This window comes from Scardinius erythrophthalmus (assembly GCF_964197995.2).
Source record: "Scardinius erythrophthalmus genome assembly, chromosome: 24".
In the NCBI taxonomy this organism is placed as follows: Eukaryota; Metazoa; Chordata; class Actinopteri; order Cypriniformes; family Leuciscidae; genus Scardinius; species Scardinius erythrophthalmus.
The window spans coordinates 6,798,369-6,817,047 of NC_138244.1; the positions used below are offsets into that span (position 1 = coordinate 6,798,369).

Here is an 18,679-nt window from a genome sequence, read left to right on the forward strand (position 1 = left end):
TGAATAATTGTAATGTGCATGATCAGATGCAGATATGTAAATCAGAGAATATCATCGGGCGGTTTGCGGGTGGATTATTTATTTTTAACAGTGACTCAAAGTGCACCAGATTAATGAATTTATCTTTAAAATGTAAAAAAAATTCTTCCGGGGGGGGGGGGGGGCATGCCCCCGGACCCCCCTAGAGGTACCGAGCTCCACCCACAAAAATAATGTGGGAAACACATATGATGATCTACAAAAAAATACACATTTGATTATCTTATTATTAAAATACATTATTAGGATTTTACCACCTCCGCCTCATTTTGAGCCAGGAAAAACCCTGTAGGCTATATGAACATCACCTTTGGGTCACATCCTATATTCACATACAGCTTTTGTCCCCCCCACTTTTATAATGGCTGCTACGCCCCTGGGTGAGACTGCTGAGTATATATACACTTCTTATCATTGATTGCTGAGTGCTCTCCACTTGTGTTAATTATCTGAACGTGCTCCTCTAATATAACATCATTTCATGTGGAAAAGGACTTTCATCATATAAAACAAAAAAGATTATATCAAACATATTAAGTAATTTTACCTTGCTGGAGAAATCAGGTTATGCCATTATGCTTTGTAGTGCTTCAGTTTTTCTGGTTGGTTGAATTCAGTAGGCCTAATACCCTAATCGTTTTTTCTAAGTTGAAGCGACAACATTTTTCCAGGGTGTGTCTGCTGAATATTTCCCCTATTATTCGTTAGAATTTGACATGCGTTTTGAAGCCATCGTCTGTGCCTGTCATGAATAAGGTATTCGGCTTCGGGGCACATCCGTAGTTCTGGCTCCCCGCAGCTTAGCCTAGGGGGAAACGAGAGGCGATTAACCTCTCCCGACCGGCAATCGGATGGTCGGATGAATTTCTGGCATGTTAGAAATTTTGGTCGCTCCTCGTGACTATATCGCACAGGTGAAGCAGAGCTACGAACCGATTGCCCTAAACTCAGTGTTTTTTCCCTCACTGCGCCTGCGCGAAAAGAGAAGTTTCATCTGCAGCAAAAATGTTTTACTTTCAAAGTTACGCACACTCATCTATGGCGCGAGCCCTCCACAGCTTTCAAGCGAAACATAACCAGGGGCACGTTCAAGTTCAAAACGTTGCGCAATGTTTTGGTTTCCGGGTTGAACATTTCTGGAAACGGCGTGCCCGGTGTGCAACGGGGTTTGAGATACGTTTTCTCTTGTTTGGTGGGTGTGTCAGAACTGCAGTCCAATCAGCAGCAACATAGGCTAAAGCACGCGGTGGGTGCAAACTCGCACAATGGGTTCAAGGAAAGTAGTTCAAGGAAAGTAATTTACAAATGTGTTCGATGCAGCTCGGTATATACGCAACAACTGAGAATAGAAGACATGTTTGTCGTAAGTTTTATTGTAAAAATATAGGATATCAACATAATGATGCAGTTGTTTATATTTTTAGCGTCATTGCAAGTGTATGACATTTGGTATAGAAGTAAACAATGGTAATTAAGTGCTTTTCCTAAAAATGAGAAAGAAAATACAGGGTATTAAAACAGTATGAACTACAAATAAAGGCAGTATGAGGCTAAATAGATGTGTTTTACTCCGAATTAGGTAAGATGTGTGCTTCCATTTCAGTTTCCACAAATCTCTTCACTCGATTGGGATGTTCTCTTTTGTTCTGGTTGGCAAGTACAGTAACTGTAACATCAGGCATATTAGTATTAAACACATATTTATACCGACTTCATCAGGCTCCGAAAATTCTTCACAAAGAACACAAAGAATGGCCTTCTCAGCTGCCATAGTTGCAACTCTTGCGTCATCAGAACAGTGTGTTCAACGCATCACCGTTTCTGTTTAAAAAACGTTGTGCAACGTTTTGTCGGGGCTGAACGCAGCCCAGTTGTGTCAAACTCTGGGCTGGGGGCGGGACTAAGTGACGACTCACCCACCACCGATAATTCACAACCCACCAATAAGAATGAACTTACTGAGCCTTTTCAACACGATCGTCTTGGAAAATTATCCGTGAAAATCTTGAAATAATACTCAGATGCCTTGAGTCTCTCCAAACAGCCACATCCCTGCCACTGGAGTCCTGCCACTCCCCTATTCACCTGCCGCTCTTCACCAGGTAACAACACCTCGGAAAATCTTTAAACATGGCTTTATTTTGACGCTTAGATTGCGTAATTTGAGGTTTTAGCGATTCATTTTGATATAGAACGTTTTATGCATAAATATATAGCCTATATAATTGAATCTTGACAGATTTAATCATGCCCAGAGTCAGCAAAACTTTATTCATCGTCATCGTTCTTTTAACGGGTTTGCTGATGTTCTTTTATTTTGACGAGAAGGTTTGGAGTAAAATTTCAGCACAGGTATTAAGGTATGTGTCACTTTATTGTCTTTCCTACATCACTCTCTGTAGCCTACCTGAAATGACCATTACAATTATTTTTGTAGCGTTCCTTATATGGGGCGCCGTCAAGGGCGTAACTTTGGGTCTACCATTGGGGGGGTTAAACTCGCTGCATATTTATTAATTTATTTATTGAATAATTTTCTTGTGTAAAAGGTAATTTGCCGTTCCTGTTTTAGAAATACATTGTGATACTTTTACTGATTTAGGCTACTTAACGTAAATGCAGTTGTTCACTTGACTATTTATGCCATAATGACACAGTGTTTAAGCACTAGCCAGCAGTGGCAGCTTCCAATTGATTTTTTGTGTGTTCAATATCTTATAAAAAAAAAAACTAAAAAAAAAAAAACTTAAAGATTAATCAAATTGCATCACTGTATTGGCACCTACATGCAGCAAATGTATTATGCACAATTCAACTCTCAATATTACAATATAGGGTGGCACACTGGAGTGCAGCTTGCACCTTTATTCTGAACAGATTTCACATATTGGTGGGCATCACCAAAACTCACCATCCACTAACAAAATCTTTAAGTTTATCTGTTAAAATGTATTTTATTAACATCACATTTTAAAAACTTAACATGAAATAACAGCATTAAAAACTTTCAAAGAGAGAAAATGAAAGTGCAATTATATTATCACTTTGCATGAAATAAGACTCAAAAGTAGATAAAAAAAATTGTGTTTGCATTTAGCCTCTGATAACATCAAATTCAGAAACTGGGAAAGTGTGGACTAGTTGTGCTTTGATTCATTTTGTCACTTTGCAAACTGCAAAAATAACAAAAAAATTATAAAAAAATAAAAATAATGATAATAATCTCAAATTGAGCCGGAAGTGGTAAATTCCTAATAATTTACGTATTTTTGTTTTTAGGTATTTTAAGATAACTTACCTAAAATACGTTGCGCATACAACTAACGCGATCGTTATAAAGGTGTTTAAACAACAAAACACATCCACTTGCACATATTTGACAATCGGAATATCAGATATATCCTGCTATAGCTAACAAATTTGTGAAATTTTGAATAAAAAGAAATAAAAGCAGATCATCAGTCATTCATTCAGCGCTATTGTGGCTGCGGTGTGACAAGCAATGAATGACGCGTCTCCATGGGAACCATAAAGTGATAGCCTAGCTACTACTTTTAAACTTACGTGTAAAAAGGTTCAGCAAGGCTTACATTTAAATGTGTCTTTGTTTTGTTTTGAGTGTATGGTCAATAAATAAAGGAATTAAAAAGATGGGCACAAAACCTGTTTGTCGCGCCCCATTTGTCATGTCTCTATTCCCCCCCAGCAGTGGGCCGCGCACGCGCCCGCGCCTCACACTTTGAGAAACGCACCTCCGTTTGGTCAGGATTTTTCCTCTTTTTGGCTGGTGTCGACCATAGACTGTAAAAAATGGTGTCGACCAACAATGAAAAATCGTTGTCTGGCTGCCTTTCAGTGTCCTTTTTCATCTTTCCATCCGTTAGCATGCACCGTCAGCTTTCTCCAACCATTCATCCCAGCGACTGCGCAATATAGTGAACAAACTTGGTAGAGAAAGCGGGTTGGGTAATACCAAGTAGTCGGCGGTGCGGTGGGCGGGAAGTACATTACAGATTATTTAAAATATGATACTATCTTTCTTGCTGGCAAATGAAATAAAGAAAACGAACAAAAGTATTCATTCGGAATATTTCATATTTATTTTAATATGGGGGGGGGGGGGTTATATTAGCTGGATCAGATTTTTGGGGGGGTCATAACCCCCGTAACCCCCGTGCAAATTACGCGCATGGGCGCCGTTTGTAAAGCGGCTCATGCTGAAAATAACAGCAACATTTTGTCACATTTAGCTTCAAACATCATTTAAAAAGCGTCACTTTTTAGCACATTTACAACAATATTTGTCAACTTAGTTATTTTAAATAGTTAAAACTAAATATTACATGTTACACCTAAATGTTAAATCTAAATGCTAAATGTTAAATCTAAATCTAAATGTTAAATCTAAATATTAAATCTAAATCTAAATGTTAAATCCAAATCTAAATGTTGAATCTAAATCCGGTTACTGGCATTTTGAATTTGCATATTAGTTAAATATTTAGTTTCACCCAAAACATTTAGATTCAACATTTAGATGTAGATTTAGATTTAACATTTAGATTCAACATTTAGATTTAACATTTAGATTTAACATTTAGATTTAACATTTAGATTTAGATTTAATATTTAGATTTAACATTAAGATTTAGATTTAACATTTAGATTTAGCATTTAGATTTATCATTTGACATTTAGGTGTAACATTTAATATTTAGATTTAACTATTTAAAATATCTCTAAGTTGATGTTGTAAATGTGCTAAAAAGTGACCGTCAAAAATTCATACCAGTTTTTTAAACATTGTTGAAGCTAAATGTGACAAAATGTTGCTGTTATTTTCACCGTGAACCGCTTTACAAACGGCGTCCCATATCCTAATGTGTTCCAATTGATTTTGTCAAATGAAATAATATTTTTGACTTCAGTTTTGACGTTATACCTCATGAAGCACATTTTAAATCAGGGATCTTAAAACGTTTTGAACGTGTCTGATATGATAATGACAATGCCCTTATATTTGGGCTACTGAAATGTTAGACAGAAATATTTTCATGTTGACCATAAAGAGCGTTTCTGTTTCCCCGCATCCCATAAAAACTACGTTGACAGTGACACTGATAAAACATTTACTGTAATAAAATATTAGAAATAGGAAAATGCAAAAGTCCTCAAAATGCAACATTTTAAATGCATTCCTCAATGTTTGAGTCTTTACGCAGCTAGTTTTCGTAAGCCTATAATCATGTCAATAAAATGCCTATTTACTGCTCCTACAGATATTGCTTTCACTTCATCAGGCTCTTAATGATTTATGTAAGAATAAGTAAAACACAGTGTAATCACCATGGGAAAATCTCAGAGTAAAACTGGAAGTTGTGAAAAATATGATACACCGGTGTTTTGCCAGATAAGTGTATTTATCATCTTTTTACTCTTAATTCACTTAATTCTGTACCATATATCTCTTTTAATTTATTTTATAACCGTTTTAATTTTCCTTGCTTTTATTTTGTGCTTATTTTAATTCCTTTCTGTAAAGCACTTTAAATTGCCATATTAGTGTATGAAATGTGCTATATAAATAAACTTGCCTTGCCTAATCTTTTTGGATATCAAAAGGCCAGGCTTTTCAAATATCAAACATCAATAGAAGAAAATCAAAGTGAAGTAGTTAAAGTTAAACTTCCCAATAAACTTGAAGTAGAAAATTCTGTCATACTGAAAAGGTTTAAATAATATAAAATACTTCATATCTGTGTATGCAAACAAGGAATTATGTTCATTATTAATTACTTGCAATTATCAATCTTTCATTTGTGGGTTATTATAAACAAACACACACACACACACACACACACACACACACACACACACACAGACACACACACACACACACACACACACACACACACACAAAAAAAAAAACATTATGTAACAAATAAATAAGATAAATCTCACTGAAGGAAGATGCCCCATTGATTCCCCTGAACAAATCTATTAACTTTCAACAGATGGTAAACATGTAGGTGAATGTATACTAAATTTTCACCATCTGTTGAAAGTGGCACCAGGAAAAACATCTCAATATCAACACAAATGAGGAATTTTGGAAAACAGTTTGCAGAAACACTTTTATCTTAAGTATATATATATATACACTCACCTAAAGGATTATTAGGAACACCTGTTCAATTTCTCATTAATACAATTATCTAATCAACCAATCACATGGCAGTTGCTTCAAGGCATTTAGGGGTGTAGTCCTGGTCAAGACAATCTCCTGAACTCCAAACTGAATGTCAGCATGGGAAAAAAAGGTGATTTAAGCAATTTTGAGCGTGGCATGGTTGTTGGTGCCAGACGGGCCGGTCTGAGTATTTCACAATCTGCTCAGTTACTGTGATTTTCACGCACAACCATTTCTAGGGTTTACAAAGAATGGTGTGAAAAGGGAAAAACATCCAGTATGCGGCAGTCCTGTGGGCGAAAATGCCTTGTTGATGCTAGAGGTCAGAGGAGAATGGGCCAACTGATTCAAGCTGATAGAAGAGCAACTTTGACTGAAATAACCACTCGTTACAACCGAGGTATGCAGCAAAGCATTTGTGAAACCTTGAGGTGGATGGGCTACAACAGCAGAGGACCCCACCGGGTACCATTCATCTTCACTACAAATAGGAAAAAGAGGCTACAATTTGCACGAGCTAACCAAAATTGGACAGTTGAAGACTGGAAAAATGTTGCCTGGTCTGATGAGTCTCGATTTCTGTTGAGACATTCAGATGGTAGAGTCAGAATTTGGCGTAAACAGAATGAGAACATGGATCCATCATGCCTTGTTACCACTGTGCAGGCTGGTGGTGGTGGTGTAATGGTGTGGGGGATGTTTTCTTGGCACACTTTAGTCCCTTTAGTGCCAATTGGGCATCGTTTAAATGCCACAGCCTACCTGAGCATTGTTTCTGACCATGTCCATCCCTTTATGACCACCATGTACCCATCCTCTGATGGCTACTCCAGCAGGATAATGCACCATGTCACAAAGCTCGAATCATTTTGAGTTCATTGTACTAAAATGGCCCCCACAGTAACCAGATCTCAACCCAATAGAGCATCTTTGGAATGTGGTGGAACGGGAGCTTCATGCCCTGGATGTGCATCCCACAAATCTCCATCAACTGCAAGATGCTATCCTATCAATATGGGCCAACATTTCTAAAGAATGCTTTCAGCACCTTGTTGAATCAATGCCACGTAGAATTAAGGCAGTTCTGAAGGCGAAAGGGGGTCAAACATAGTATTAGTATGGTGTTCCTAATTTTCCTTTAGGTGAGTGTATATATACATACATACACATATATACACACACACACACACACACACATATATATATATATATATATTATTTGTATGTATATGTATACACACACATATATATACACATATATACACACACACACACACACACACACACACACACACACACACACACACGTGTGCTAGACAGCACCCTTAGCTTCACATCAATAACATCACTCACTCAGCGTACTTCCACCTCATCATCCACCGTCTTCGCCCTGCTCTCACTCCTCTCTCCACTGCCGTTCTTGTCCATAGCCCCGTCACTTCCCGAATCGATTACTGTAACTCTCTCCTGTTTGGTCTCCCTCAAAAAACCCTCCATAAACTCCAACTTGTCCAGAATTCCAACAGCTCCATTGGCGACTGTTCTAGGCGACTGTTCTAGGTGCTGTCGGTGGGTGCGACTGACACGTACTGTCGGCATGGTCATTACAAACTTGGCTTTTTGGGTTGACTGGCCCCTCCCTTTTACCACCTTTACCACCTCATGTAAAATAAATATGTTGGATGGATGGATGAATGTCTGGGCTGGATGTGGTGTCTCTGGCTGGGGAGCTAACCGGTGCACACCAGGGTCCAAGCCACAGATTACCAAAAAAAAAAAAAAGTAGCTAATACATTTACCTTGTATTTTTATATATATGTATATTTATTTTAAAAATAAAAATAAATTAAAAAATAAATAAAGACATTTTGTCATTTTTATTCTCGCAAATTCGTGACAACCTGACAAATCCATGAATGAACCAACCTTATTACAAATAAAAATGTTATAGTTATCTCTATAGGTAACCCTAAAAGTAGCTTCATGCTGGTTTAGGAGGAAATTTGATATGATCATTCCTGCTTCAGTTTTATTTGGTTAAACTGCACTCAAATACACTTTTTTTAATCCACTCAGTTTTTCAAGTTCTCAAGGTCTCAAGGATACAGAGATTCCAGACTTTCCCAAAATAAAGTGAGTAGATTAATTTCACTTATTTGTGCAACCCAGAACCTGTATCTTCCTTGTTTTTGTTTTTTAAGGATTTTTTTTGTGTGTGTGTGTGTGTGTGTGTGCTCAGTATAGGGCCTTTTCACAATGAGAATCCAATGCCCTGTACCTGCCAAAAGACTGATCCTGCAAACAGGTTTGTGCCAAAAGATGAGCTGGATGACTTGCAGAAACGGCGGGCAGAAGAGTTCAGACAATACCAGATCAGGTTTCTCACAATTTATCTGATCTTTTCACAGCTAGAAGAAAATAAATTACTTAACATTTTACATAAGACTAAAGTGGTTGCACTTTATTTTACAGTACAAGGGTTAAGGTTAGCTTGCTGTCATTTATAAATGACTTTGTCCTATTAGGGTAAATCATTTTTGGCAAATTGTCTGAAACTTCTCACACATTCAAATTCAAAGACGTCTGAAACGAGAAGCAGAAAATTGCTTGACGGATCCATCTTTAAACTCCTCTCTGCCTGCAACTGGCAGATCTCACCCATCGGTCGAAGCCTAGAATAGTTTAAAGGGTAACTCTCGCCAAAATGCAACCTAGGATCTTTTTTTTTTTTTTACTGTGTGTGTCAAGTTTTTGCTCAAAATACCCACAGATATTTTTATAAAATGTAAGAGGGGCTGTGGAACATAAGACGAAGCTCCAGTCTCTTGTAAATGGGTTCAACATATTGATGCATGCATACACGGAAATAAGGGACTCTACAGACTTCTTTTATTTATCAGAGCTCATCTCGTGAGACACACACTGCCGTCATCCGAGCTTCACTCGCGCACACACTTTTTCTGCGCATGTCCTTTTCAACACACAACAATAACTGCGCATGTCAATGCTCAAATTCCCCATATGTATTCATAACGTCACCACTGCATCACCCATGAACAGCAAATCAAATTACCCAATTTACGTACAAAATAATCACAAAATAAAATCTCACAATAGCATGTTAAAGAGTTGGGGGTTGAGGGTTAGCAAAAACACACCGTTTTGTGTCTGGCCCTTTAATTGCAAATATGCTGCTGCTCCCGACACAGAGGGCGGAGTTTGTGTGTGTGTGTAACCAGTGGCTCGCGACACCAGTTATAAAAACACTTGTCTGTGCTGTAGAAGACGGACACGGGACAACAGGAAGAGGCCAAGAGGAAGAGGAGGATCTAAGTGGCGCCTCCCACTATGCAGGGCAGTCAGCGGCAAGAGTCAAGCGACGCAGCCGAGCGAAAGGGAGGAGAGCGGGGGCTCTCCACAGGTGGAGGAAGCGGGGGCACCGAATTTCTCTCCCTGATGTCTGCCTGTCTAACGTGCCCTCCCTCAGTAACAAAATCAACGAGCTTAATCTGCTGTTACGGACCAACATGGATTTCAGTATGAATGCGGCTTTTGTCTTCACCGAGACCTGGCTGAATGTGGACATCCCGGATTCAGCTGTGTAATTAACTGGATTTAACTTAATCAGAGCCGACCGCAACAAAGGACTGAGTGGGAAATCATCAGGTGGAGGTCTGAACATTTTGAATTACATTAATTGAAATTGGTGCACTGATGTTTCAGTATTACACAAACATTGCTGCCCCTTGTTGGAGTTCATTGCCGTGGACTGCAGGCCCTTCTATGCCCCTAGAGAGTTTGCCTCTATTATATTTGCATGTGTGTATATCCCACCCGAAGTTAACACACGGGAGGCGCAGTACGCCCTAACGGAGCTAATCATAAACATCGAGAATAAGCATCCTGACTCTGTACTTATCGTTCTGGGGTGCGTTTCTCGAAAGCATCGTTGGCCAACTATGGTCGCAAGTTCATCGCAATGCCCATTGAACTCTATTGGTAACGACGGAACTTGCGACCATAGTTGGCCAACGATGCTTTCGGGAAACGCACCCCTGGGCGACTTCAATGCCTGCCATTTGAAACATGATCTTCCCAAATACAAACAACTAGTCAGCTGTCTGACTCGTGGAGAAAATATACTGGATCATTTTTATTCTGTCCACAAAGCAGCATATCGTTCACTTCCCCATGCCCCCCTCCGGAACTCTGATCATTGTTTAATTCAGATGGTCCCCACCTACAAACAAAAACTAAAACTAGCCAAAGCAGTTCAGTATACATCTAAAAGATGGACGATAGAGGCCATTGGGATGTTACAACTCCACTGATTGGGAATCCATGCGTGCCTCTTGTGACTCCATGGACTCATATACAGATACTGTGTGTTCATATATTTCCTTTTGTGAGCAAACCTGTATTCCCACCAAACCTGTGGTGAAATATAATGACAACAAACCCTGGTTCACAAAATCCCTCAGGCTGCTCAGGAAGACCAAAGAGCAGACCTACAGGGAAGGAAATGGAGATGAATACAGGCTTGCCAGACAAAAGTTAAATAAAGCCATTAGGAAATCAAAAGCTGCCTACAAGATGAGGATGGAGGAACAATTTGGCACTAATGACTCCTCTTCAGCCTGGAGGTCACTGAAGAACTTGACAGGCTATAAAAATAAAATACAACAAGTCACTCCATCTGCTAAACTGGCCAATGAGTTCAATGTATTTTATACCCATTTTAGGAGATCTCCATGCCCTCCCCTTTCCCCTTGCCCTTCCAGGTGGGATCTGGCTCATAATCATGAAGTCCCACTCAGGGAGGAGGAGAACATTGCCCCTCAAGATCAAGTCCCCTTTGATATTGAGGAGAAGGATGTGTACTGGCTATTTAGCCGGCAGAATGTAAGGAAAGCAGGTGGCCCCGATGGGATTTCGCCTGCCACCCTGAAGCACTGCGTTAGTCATCTCGCTCCAGTTTTTACAGACATTTTTAATCAATCAATTGTCTTATGTAAGCTTTCAAGTCATCAACCATTATTCCAGTACCAAAGAAAAACAATGCCATGGGCCTGAATGACTACAGACCGGTGGCCCTTACATCAGTGGTCATGAAATGTCTTGAGAGGTTGGTTCTGTTCCATCTCAAACCCATCACAGCTCCCCATCTTGATCCACTGCAGTTTGCTTACAGGGCAAACCGCTCAGTGGATGATGCAGTCAACTTAGGCCTGCATTGTGCACTGGACCATCTCGACTCTCCTGGCTCCTATGTAAGAATGTTGTTTGTAGATTTCAGTGCCGCCTTTAATACCATTCTACCCGAGCAGCTGCTGAAGAAGCTGTCACTGATGGGGGTGGAACCGTCTATCTGCCGCTGGATTATGGATTTTCTCAGCAACAGACAACAGCATGTGCGGCTTGGCCAGCACATGTCTGATCCTTGGACCACCAACATTGGAGCACCTTGGGGTGCGTGCTGTCACCATTTCTCTACTCACTGTATACCAATGATTGCACTTCCAACAATCGTTCCATCAAGCTGATTAAATTTGCAGACGATACCACCTTGGTCGGCCTTATTAAGGGCAACGACGAGTCTGCTTATAGGCAAGAAGTGTCTCATCTGGTTGCGTGGCGTTATAAGAACAATCTGGAGCTTAACCAAAAAAAGACAGTGGGAATGTGATAGATTTTTGCCAGAGCCCCCGCCTCTCTTCCACCCCTAACCATCAAGAGCTCTGTTGTTAAGGAGGTGGAGTCATTCAAATTCCTAGGCACTTTCATCACAAGCAGCCTGAAATGGGAGGAAAACTGTACCTCCATTATTAAGAGGGCTCACAGTGGAATGTTTTTCCTAAGGCAGTTAACCAAACTGAACGTTTCCAGCTCTGTTCGGTCTAGGTTTTACAGAGCCACTCTGGAAAGCCTTCTTTCAACATCTATTACTGTATGGTTTGCCTCAGCATCGGCCCAGGCGAAGAACTCCAAATTGTGTGATTTAAAGTTGCAATTGTGAGTTATCAAGTCATAATTGCGAGTTATAAAGTCAGAATTGTGAGATATAAACTCCCGAATGTGAGTTATAAAGTCAGAATTGTGAAATATAAAGTTGCAATTTTCGAGAAAAAAATGTCAGAATTGAGAGTTATTTAAAGTCAGAATTGCAAGATGTAAACTGAACATTATTTGGCCTATTGTCTTTTAAATGCTAATTTCTTAGCATAATTTATAAATGACAATGTCCCAAAGAGAGGGTTAAGAAAAATAGTGTCATGTGTCTCCCAGGACAGGGAAAGAAAACAATGTTCTTATTCTCGCCCCTGCCAACACCCCACTCCAGTATCCAATCAGAGGATTCAGAGTGACTCCCATGAGTAAAACACTCATTCCTGGTGAGTCTGATTTCTGCTGATCCTTTATTTGATTTCAGATGATCTCAGCTTTCTCAAACACGTCAGGTTACCGAGAGACATAGACTACCAGTCAAAGTTTTTGAAAGAAGTCTCTTCTGCTCGCCAAGGCTCCATTTATTTTTGATCAAAATTACAGTAAATATTGTGAAATATTATTACAATTAAAAATTAAATTTCTTTCTATTTGAATATAATGTAATTTATTCCTGTGATCAAAGCTGAATTTTCAGCATCATTACTCCAGTCTTCAGTGTCACATGATCATTTAGAAATCATTCTAATATGATGATTTGATGATCAAGAAACATTTCTGATTATTATCAATGTTGAAAACAGTTGTGCTGCTTCATATTTTTGTGGAAACCTTGATACACTACCATTAAAAAGTTTGGAGTAATTGAGATTAAAAAAACAGAAAAGAAATTAGAAGAAATTAATACTTTTATTCAGCAAGGGATGCATGAAATTGATCAAAAGTGACGATAAACACATTTCTAATGTTACAAAAAGATTTTTATTTAAAATAAATGCTATTCTTTGAAAGTTTCTACCTGAAAAAATATCATAGTTTGAAAAAAAGAAAGAAGCACAACTGTTTTCTACATTGCTTATAATAAGATCCATGCATAATTAATATTTGAGCACTACTAATAATTAAGCATAGTTAAGCATCAAATCATCATATTAGAATGATTTCTGAAGGATCATGTGACACTGAAGACTGGAGTAATGATGCTGAAAATTCAGCTTTGATCACAGGAATAAATTACATTTTATAGAAATAAATTACGTTCTATTTTGGAATTATAATAATATTTCACGATATTACTTTTTTAATGTAATTTGATCAAATTAATGCAGCCTTTGTGAGCAGAAGAGACTTATTGAAAATCCTAAGTATTGCAAAATGTTTACCAGTAGTGTACAGAATATATAAATAAAAATGTGTGTTTATTTAGGTTTTGCTATTGTTAAATATAAAAAAGTAATATGACATTAAAGCATTTCTATCTATATTAATTAAAGAAATGTATCATTATTAAAGGTCTAGCGCTGCAAACACAAAGAAGAGCAGTTTACAAGGTTTGTTCGGCTGAAAATGTTTTTCTTTTCTGTCTAAAGGTGGTGGGTTTTTTATACCTCAGTCATTGGTTTGTTTCAGACGGTCTCTGTATGGGGGTCTACTGCGTTTTTCCTCCTTTCATTCGATGCTTTGTGCACTTTTGATCAAAATTTGTTAAATGTGGGTGGATTTTTTAAAAGAAGTCATGATGTTAAAGAGAATAAAATGAGCTCATAGGATCTGAATCGTCTCCAGGTGTCTCTAAGGGTGCAGAAAGGGCTGCTCTCAGTGCTGGATGTTCAGGAGGGTGAGCAGGTGGACCGCCAAAATGAGAAACATCTGAGCATCTCATCCAGCAACCTTCAACAGCTCAATGATCTTCTGAGCAGAGTGACCTACACCAGTACCGTCTACCACATCAAGACCCAAGACCTTGGTATGTAATCTAAAGGGATAGTTCACTTACATTTAGTTATCATACTCACATGTCATTCTAAACCTGCTTGACTTTCTTTCTTCTGCTGAACACAAAAGGAGATGTTTTGATAAATATTGGGGTCCAAAAGACATTAGACCCCATCGACTTTTATTGTATGAACAAAAAACAAAACAAAGTTTTTTAAATGACATGGAGTATAGTGCCAGAGTCATAAGGACCACTTTGAGGATACTTTTTTAAAAAGTTTTTATTTTTAACTGAATGTACTGACTGGTTCATTTCCAGTTATATGTACAAACATTAATTTTATACATGTTTTCATGTCTTTAGCGTACTTCTCTTTTGAGAACCATGAGGTTATATTCCCGATTGAGATCAGACGTCTATCAGTTCCTGTTCTGTTTGACGTGGGAAAAGGTCAGCTCAAGTGTTAACACATTATTTAATATATTCTGAACAGTTTTATTTTAGTTATTTTTTTATTTTATTTTAAGTTTTAGTCATTTTTGTCAGCTTTTGTCATTTGTATTTAAATATTTCTATTTAGCTTTCATTTATTTTTATGTTTTAGTCTTAGTCATTTTAGTGCTTCAGCTTAAACTTTAAGTTTCCAAACAACATTTCTATTTTTTCCCCCCAGGTTTTTTAAGTTTCTGTTTTTTATTTAATATTTATAATTTATTTTACTTCAGCTTTATTTCAATTAATGATTTTTAATACATTTAGTTTTAATTAACAGTAGCTATGTTTCCATCTACCTTTTGCAATATTGCATAAAGAAAACAAAAACAAAATTATCCGATAAGAAGACATGCGCATAAACCACGATGGAAACACATTTGCTGAATAAATCCCTCGAGACTCAACAAAAAACTCATACTTACTGAATGTAACCGGTGCTACTCGACCCACTCCGAGCGGGATTCGAACTGGGGTCTCTGGCATTGGAGGTGCACACTAACAAGAACGCTAAAGACCGCAGCCTCTAGCATCAGCCGCTAGTGCCTCTTGAGGCCAGGGGAGTGAGGTTTACACGCACAGCTCGTACTGGCATACATCCGTTATACTCACCCCCTAAACCTCAATCCCATCCGGATCACTGCACCAATAAACTGGTTCTACTCGACCTGCTCCAAGCTGGATTCAGCCTCTTGAGGCCAGGGGAGTAAGGTTTACATGTACAGGTCACACTGGCCTACATCCGTTACACTCACCCCCAAACCTCAATCCCATCCGGGTCACGGCACCAATAAACTGGTTCTACTCGACCCGCTCCAAGCTGGATTCAGCCTCTTAAGGCCAGGGGAGTGAGGTCTACATGCTACATTACACACCTATGATTTACACTCTGAAATGCAATACATTTATAATATATGAAAACAGTGACTTGCAGCAACTTCCATTTTTATTTCAGATTTTTTCATGCCAGTTTCCCAGAAAGTGACGATTTTGTTCTCTGGAACGCATTAGAGATGGAAATGGTACTTTATCGCAAATGTTTTATGCAATATTCCAGTTTTGCGCAGTTAAATTTGCACCTTTGGATGGAAACATAGCTTGTAACAGCACTGCTTCTGAACAAATGACAGATCTAATCACAGATTCTTTATTATGTGAACACAATTACCACACTGACCTGTAATGGGCACATAATTCTCTCTCTCTCTCTCTCTCTCTCTCTCTCTCTCTCTCTCTCTCTCTCTCTCTCTCTCTCTCTCTCTCTCTCTCTCTCTCTCTCTCTCTCTCTCTCTCTCTCTCTCTCTCTCTCTCTCTCTCTCTCTCTCTCTCTCTCTCTCTCTCTCTCTCTCTCTCTCTCTCTCTCTCTCTCTCTCTCTCTCTCTCTCTCTCTCTCTCTCTCTCTCTCTCTCTCTCTCTCTCTCTCTCTCTCTCTCTCTCTCTCTCTCTCTCTCTCTCTCTCTCTCTCTCTCTCTCTCTCTCTCTCTCTCTCTCTCTCTCTCTCTCTCTCTCTCTCTCTCTCTCTCTCTCTCTCTCTCTCTCTCTCTCTCTCTCTCTCTCTCTCTCTCTGTAGACGTAACCTCCCAGGTGACTGTACTAATTAAAGCATTTTTGAGATATAAAGAACTAAATGTCCTCATCAATAGTATCCGTCAGCTCTACCCAAAAATAAAGATCATTATTGCTGATGACAGTCTGAAACCAGAGAAGGTGGTTGGGGACAATATAGAACACTATGTAATGCCCCCTGCACAGGTACAAACATCAGGTTGTTTTAACTGAATGTTATTGTAATTTGCTTGAAGTATAAAAGTTTATCTTTATATTGTTTGGCCTTTCAGGGCTGGTTTGCAGGCAGAAATCTGGCAGTGTCACAGGTCACCACTAAGTACTTCCTGTGGGTGGATGATGACTTTTTGTTCCTGAATGAGACGCGTATTGAGAGCTTTGTGAACATTATGGAAGCCGTTCCTGAACTAGATGTGGTAATTATGTCAATTATATCATCTTGATGACCTCAAATACATATAAAAGTTGGGGTCAGTAAGATCTCTTCTGCTCACCAAGGCTGCATTCATATGATCAAAAACAGTACAGTAGTAAAACAGTAATTTTATGGAATATTTTTTTTAAGTTTTAAAGAACTGTTTTCTATTAGAATATTTTTAAAATGTAATTTATTCCTGTGATACCCAGTCATCTTTTTTGTAGTTAGGCTATTATTCATTCATTCGGTCTCTCTCCATCAGGTTGGTGGTGAGGTAAAAGGAAATCAGTTCTTCTTTAAGCTGGAATATGAGGAAGGGAGCAGCGAGGAAGGCGGCTGTATCACGCGGGTATCAAATCATAACCACGCGCCTCTGCCAGGTTTTGACGGCTGCTTCTTCGTGGATGGAGTTGTCAACTTCTTCTTGGGCCGGACGGATGCTGTGCGAAGGGTCGGCTTTGACCCGTTCCTCAAAAGAGTGGCTCACACTGGTAGGTGGACTTTTAAGTGTTGATTGAAAACATCCATCAAATTAATTCACACGATGTGTTCTGGATGAAGTCTGTTGTTTAATTATTTCCTAATAGACCTGCAAAGTGAAACTAAGTTTTGACAATAATTTACAACATATTTTATGAAGAGATTAAAGGGTTAGTTCACCCAAAAATTTAAATTATGTCATTAATTACTCCCTCATGTCGTTCATTCTCGTGTTACGCATCACATTTGAGCTTCAGCAAGAACCAATGAGGTTTGTTCTCACACGTCAAGCAGGTTCAGTTGAGCTTCAGTTTATGTTCGCTGATCAATGTTTAAATGTGAATAAAAGCCTAAATTAAATCTGTTCATCATATAAAGCAATCGAGTCTCTTCAGAATTTGGACTAAAGCACTCAATTCAAATGGATTAATTTTACAATCTCTTTATGAACTTTTTGAAGCGTCAAAATAGTAGTGGCGTAGCTGTCAATGGAGGGACTGAAATCTCTCAGATTTCATCAAAAAGATTTTCATTTGTGTTCTGAAGATGAATGAAAGTCTTACGGGTTTGGAACGACATGAGGGAGTAATTAATGACAGAATTTTCAGTTTTGGGTGAGCTATGCCTTTAATGTTTACATGGTTTAGGTCATTGGTGATTTAAAACATGGACATAGTACAAACAATGCAGGCAATCTGGATTTACTTACCAGGAACAAAACCTGTTTATGACTCAGAAATTGATGTATCTTATGTTAAATGAGAATTGAGTTCATTCATGATCCATGGTGAACAATCTATGGACAGCTGAGATAATACGCATGTGATCAACAGCACCTTTAAAAATAAATGTTGTTTTCGAAACTTCTGTGGAATGTAAAGGTTCTTTATGGAATCATCAATGCTAATAAATAACCTTTAGTTTAAGAAAACAAGAATCTGTTTTAATTATTATTATTATTTTCAATTATATGCAGAATTCTTCGTTGACGGACTTGGAGATTTATTAGTTGTCACCTGCAAAGGTCTCAGAATTGGTCACCAAAAACGCAGTCACACAGACAAGTACGGTTCCTTCAGGCATCCTCCCGAAAGTGATTCACAGGCAAAAATGAATTACCATTTTTTCAAGAACCATCTAAAATGCATTAAATACTAAGGAAATCTTCAGGTGAAATATGCTTGTCCTTTTTTTTTACTCTTTCAATCATGGACACATCTGTTTGTTCTTTATAATGAATATTTTGGTCACACTTTACAATAAGGTTCCATTAGTTAAGGTTAGTTAATGCATTTACTAATATTAACTAACACTGAGCAATACATTTGTTACAGTATTTATTAATCTTTGTTAACGTTAGTAAAATACAACTGTTCATTGTTAGTTCATGTTAGTTCAGGTCCATTAAATAATATTAACAGATTCAACTTCTGATTTTAATAATGTAGTAAATGTTGAAATGAATATCATCTCAGAAAAATTAATGCTTTAGAAGTATTTTTCATTGTTAGTTCATGTTAACAAAGGAAACCTTATTGTAAACTGTTAACACATTTTTTTTTTTTTTTTTTACATTTTATAATAATAGCAAAGTAACACAAATGTAAAAATG

General features: G+C 38.2%; 1 protein-coding gene across 4 annotated transcripts; it reads left to right on the forward strand.

The window, feature by feature from the left end:
* The first annotated feature begins 1,352 nt into the window (after nucleotides 1–1,352).
* On the forward strand, nucleotides 1,353–18,240 carry LOC308684426 (beta-1,4 N-acetylgalactosaminyltransferase 2). 4 transcript variants are annotated; one of them, XM_081355632.1, is made up of 12 exons: nucleotides 2,013–2,141; nucleotides 2,279–2,399; nucleotides 8,306–8,362; nucleotides 8,469–8,606; nucleotides 12,515–12,621; nucleotides 13,688–13,725; nucleotides 13,961–14,141; nucleotides 14,475–14,561; nucleotides 16,174–16,355; nucleotides 16,442–16,585; nucleotides 16,850–17,078; nucleotides 18,044–18,240. In XM_081355632.1, the coding sequence occupies exons 2-12, from the start codon at nucleotides 2,287–2,289 to the stop codon at nucleotides 18,223–18,225; spliced, it is 1,458 nt and encodes a 485-aa protein (XP_081211758.1). In that variant the 5' UTR covers nucleotides 2,013–2,141; nucleotides 2,279–2,286; the 3' UTR covers nucleotides 18,226–18,240. The 4 variants fall into 4 exon arrangements, with proteins under 4 accessions (XP_081211761.1, XP_081211759.1, XP_081211758.1 ...); XM_081355634.1 differs by having other exon boundaries at nucleotides 2,368–2,399; XM_081355635.1 differs by lacking the exons at nucleotides 2,013–2,141; nucleotides 2,279–2,399 and adding an exon at nucleotides 1,353–1,402.
* The last annotated feature ends 439 nt before the right edge of the window (nucleotides 18,241–18,679 follow it).

Excerpts from the sequence above, each read along its gene's own strand:
- LOC308684426 (XM_081355632.1), top strand. The coding sequence starts at position 2,287 with ATGCCCAGAGTCAGCAAAACTTTATTCATCGTCATCGTTCTTTTAACG. Across the intron at positions 8,607-12,514 it reads TTCAGACAATACCAGATCAG|GACAGGGAAAGAAAACAATG; the intron begins GTTTCTCACAAT and ends TGTGTCTCCCAG. Across the intron at positions 16,586-16,849 it reads CCGTTCCTGAACTAGATGTG|GTTGGTGGTGAGGTAAAAGG; the intron begins GTAATTATGTCA and ends TCTCTCCATCAG.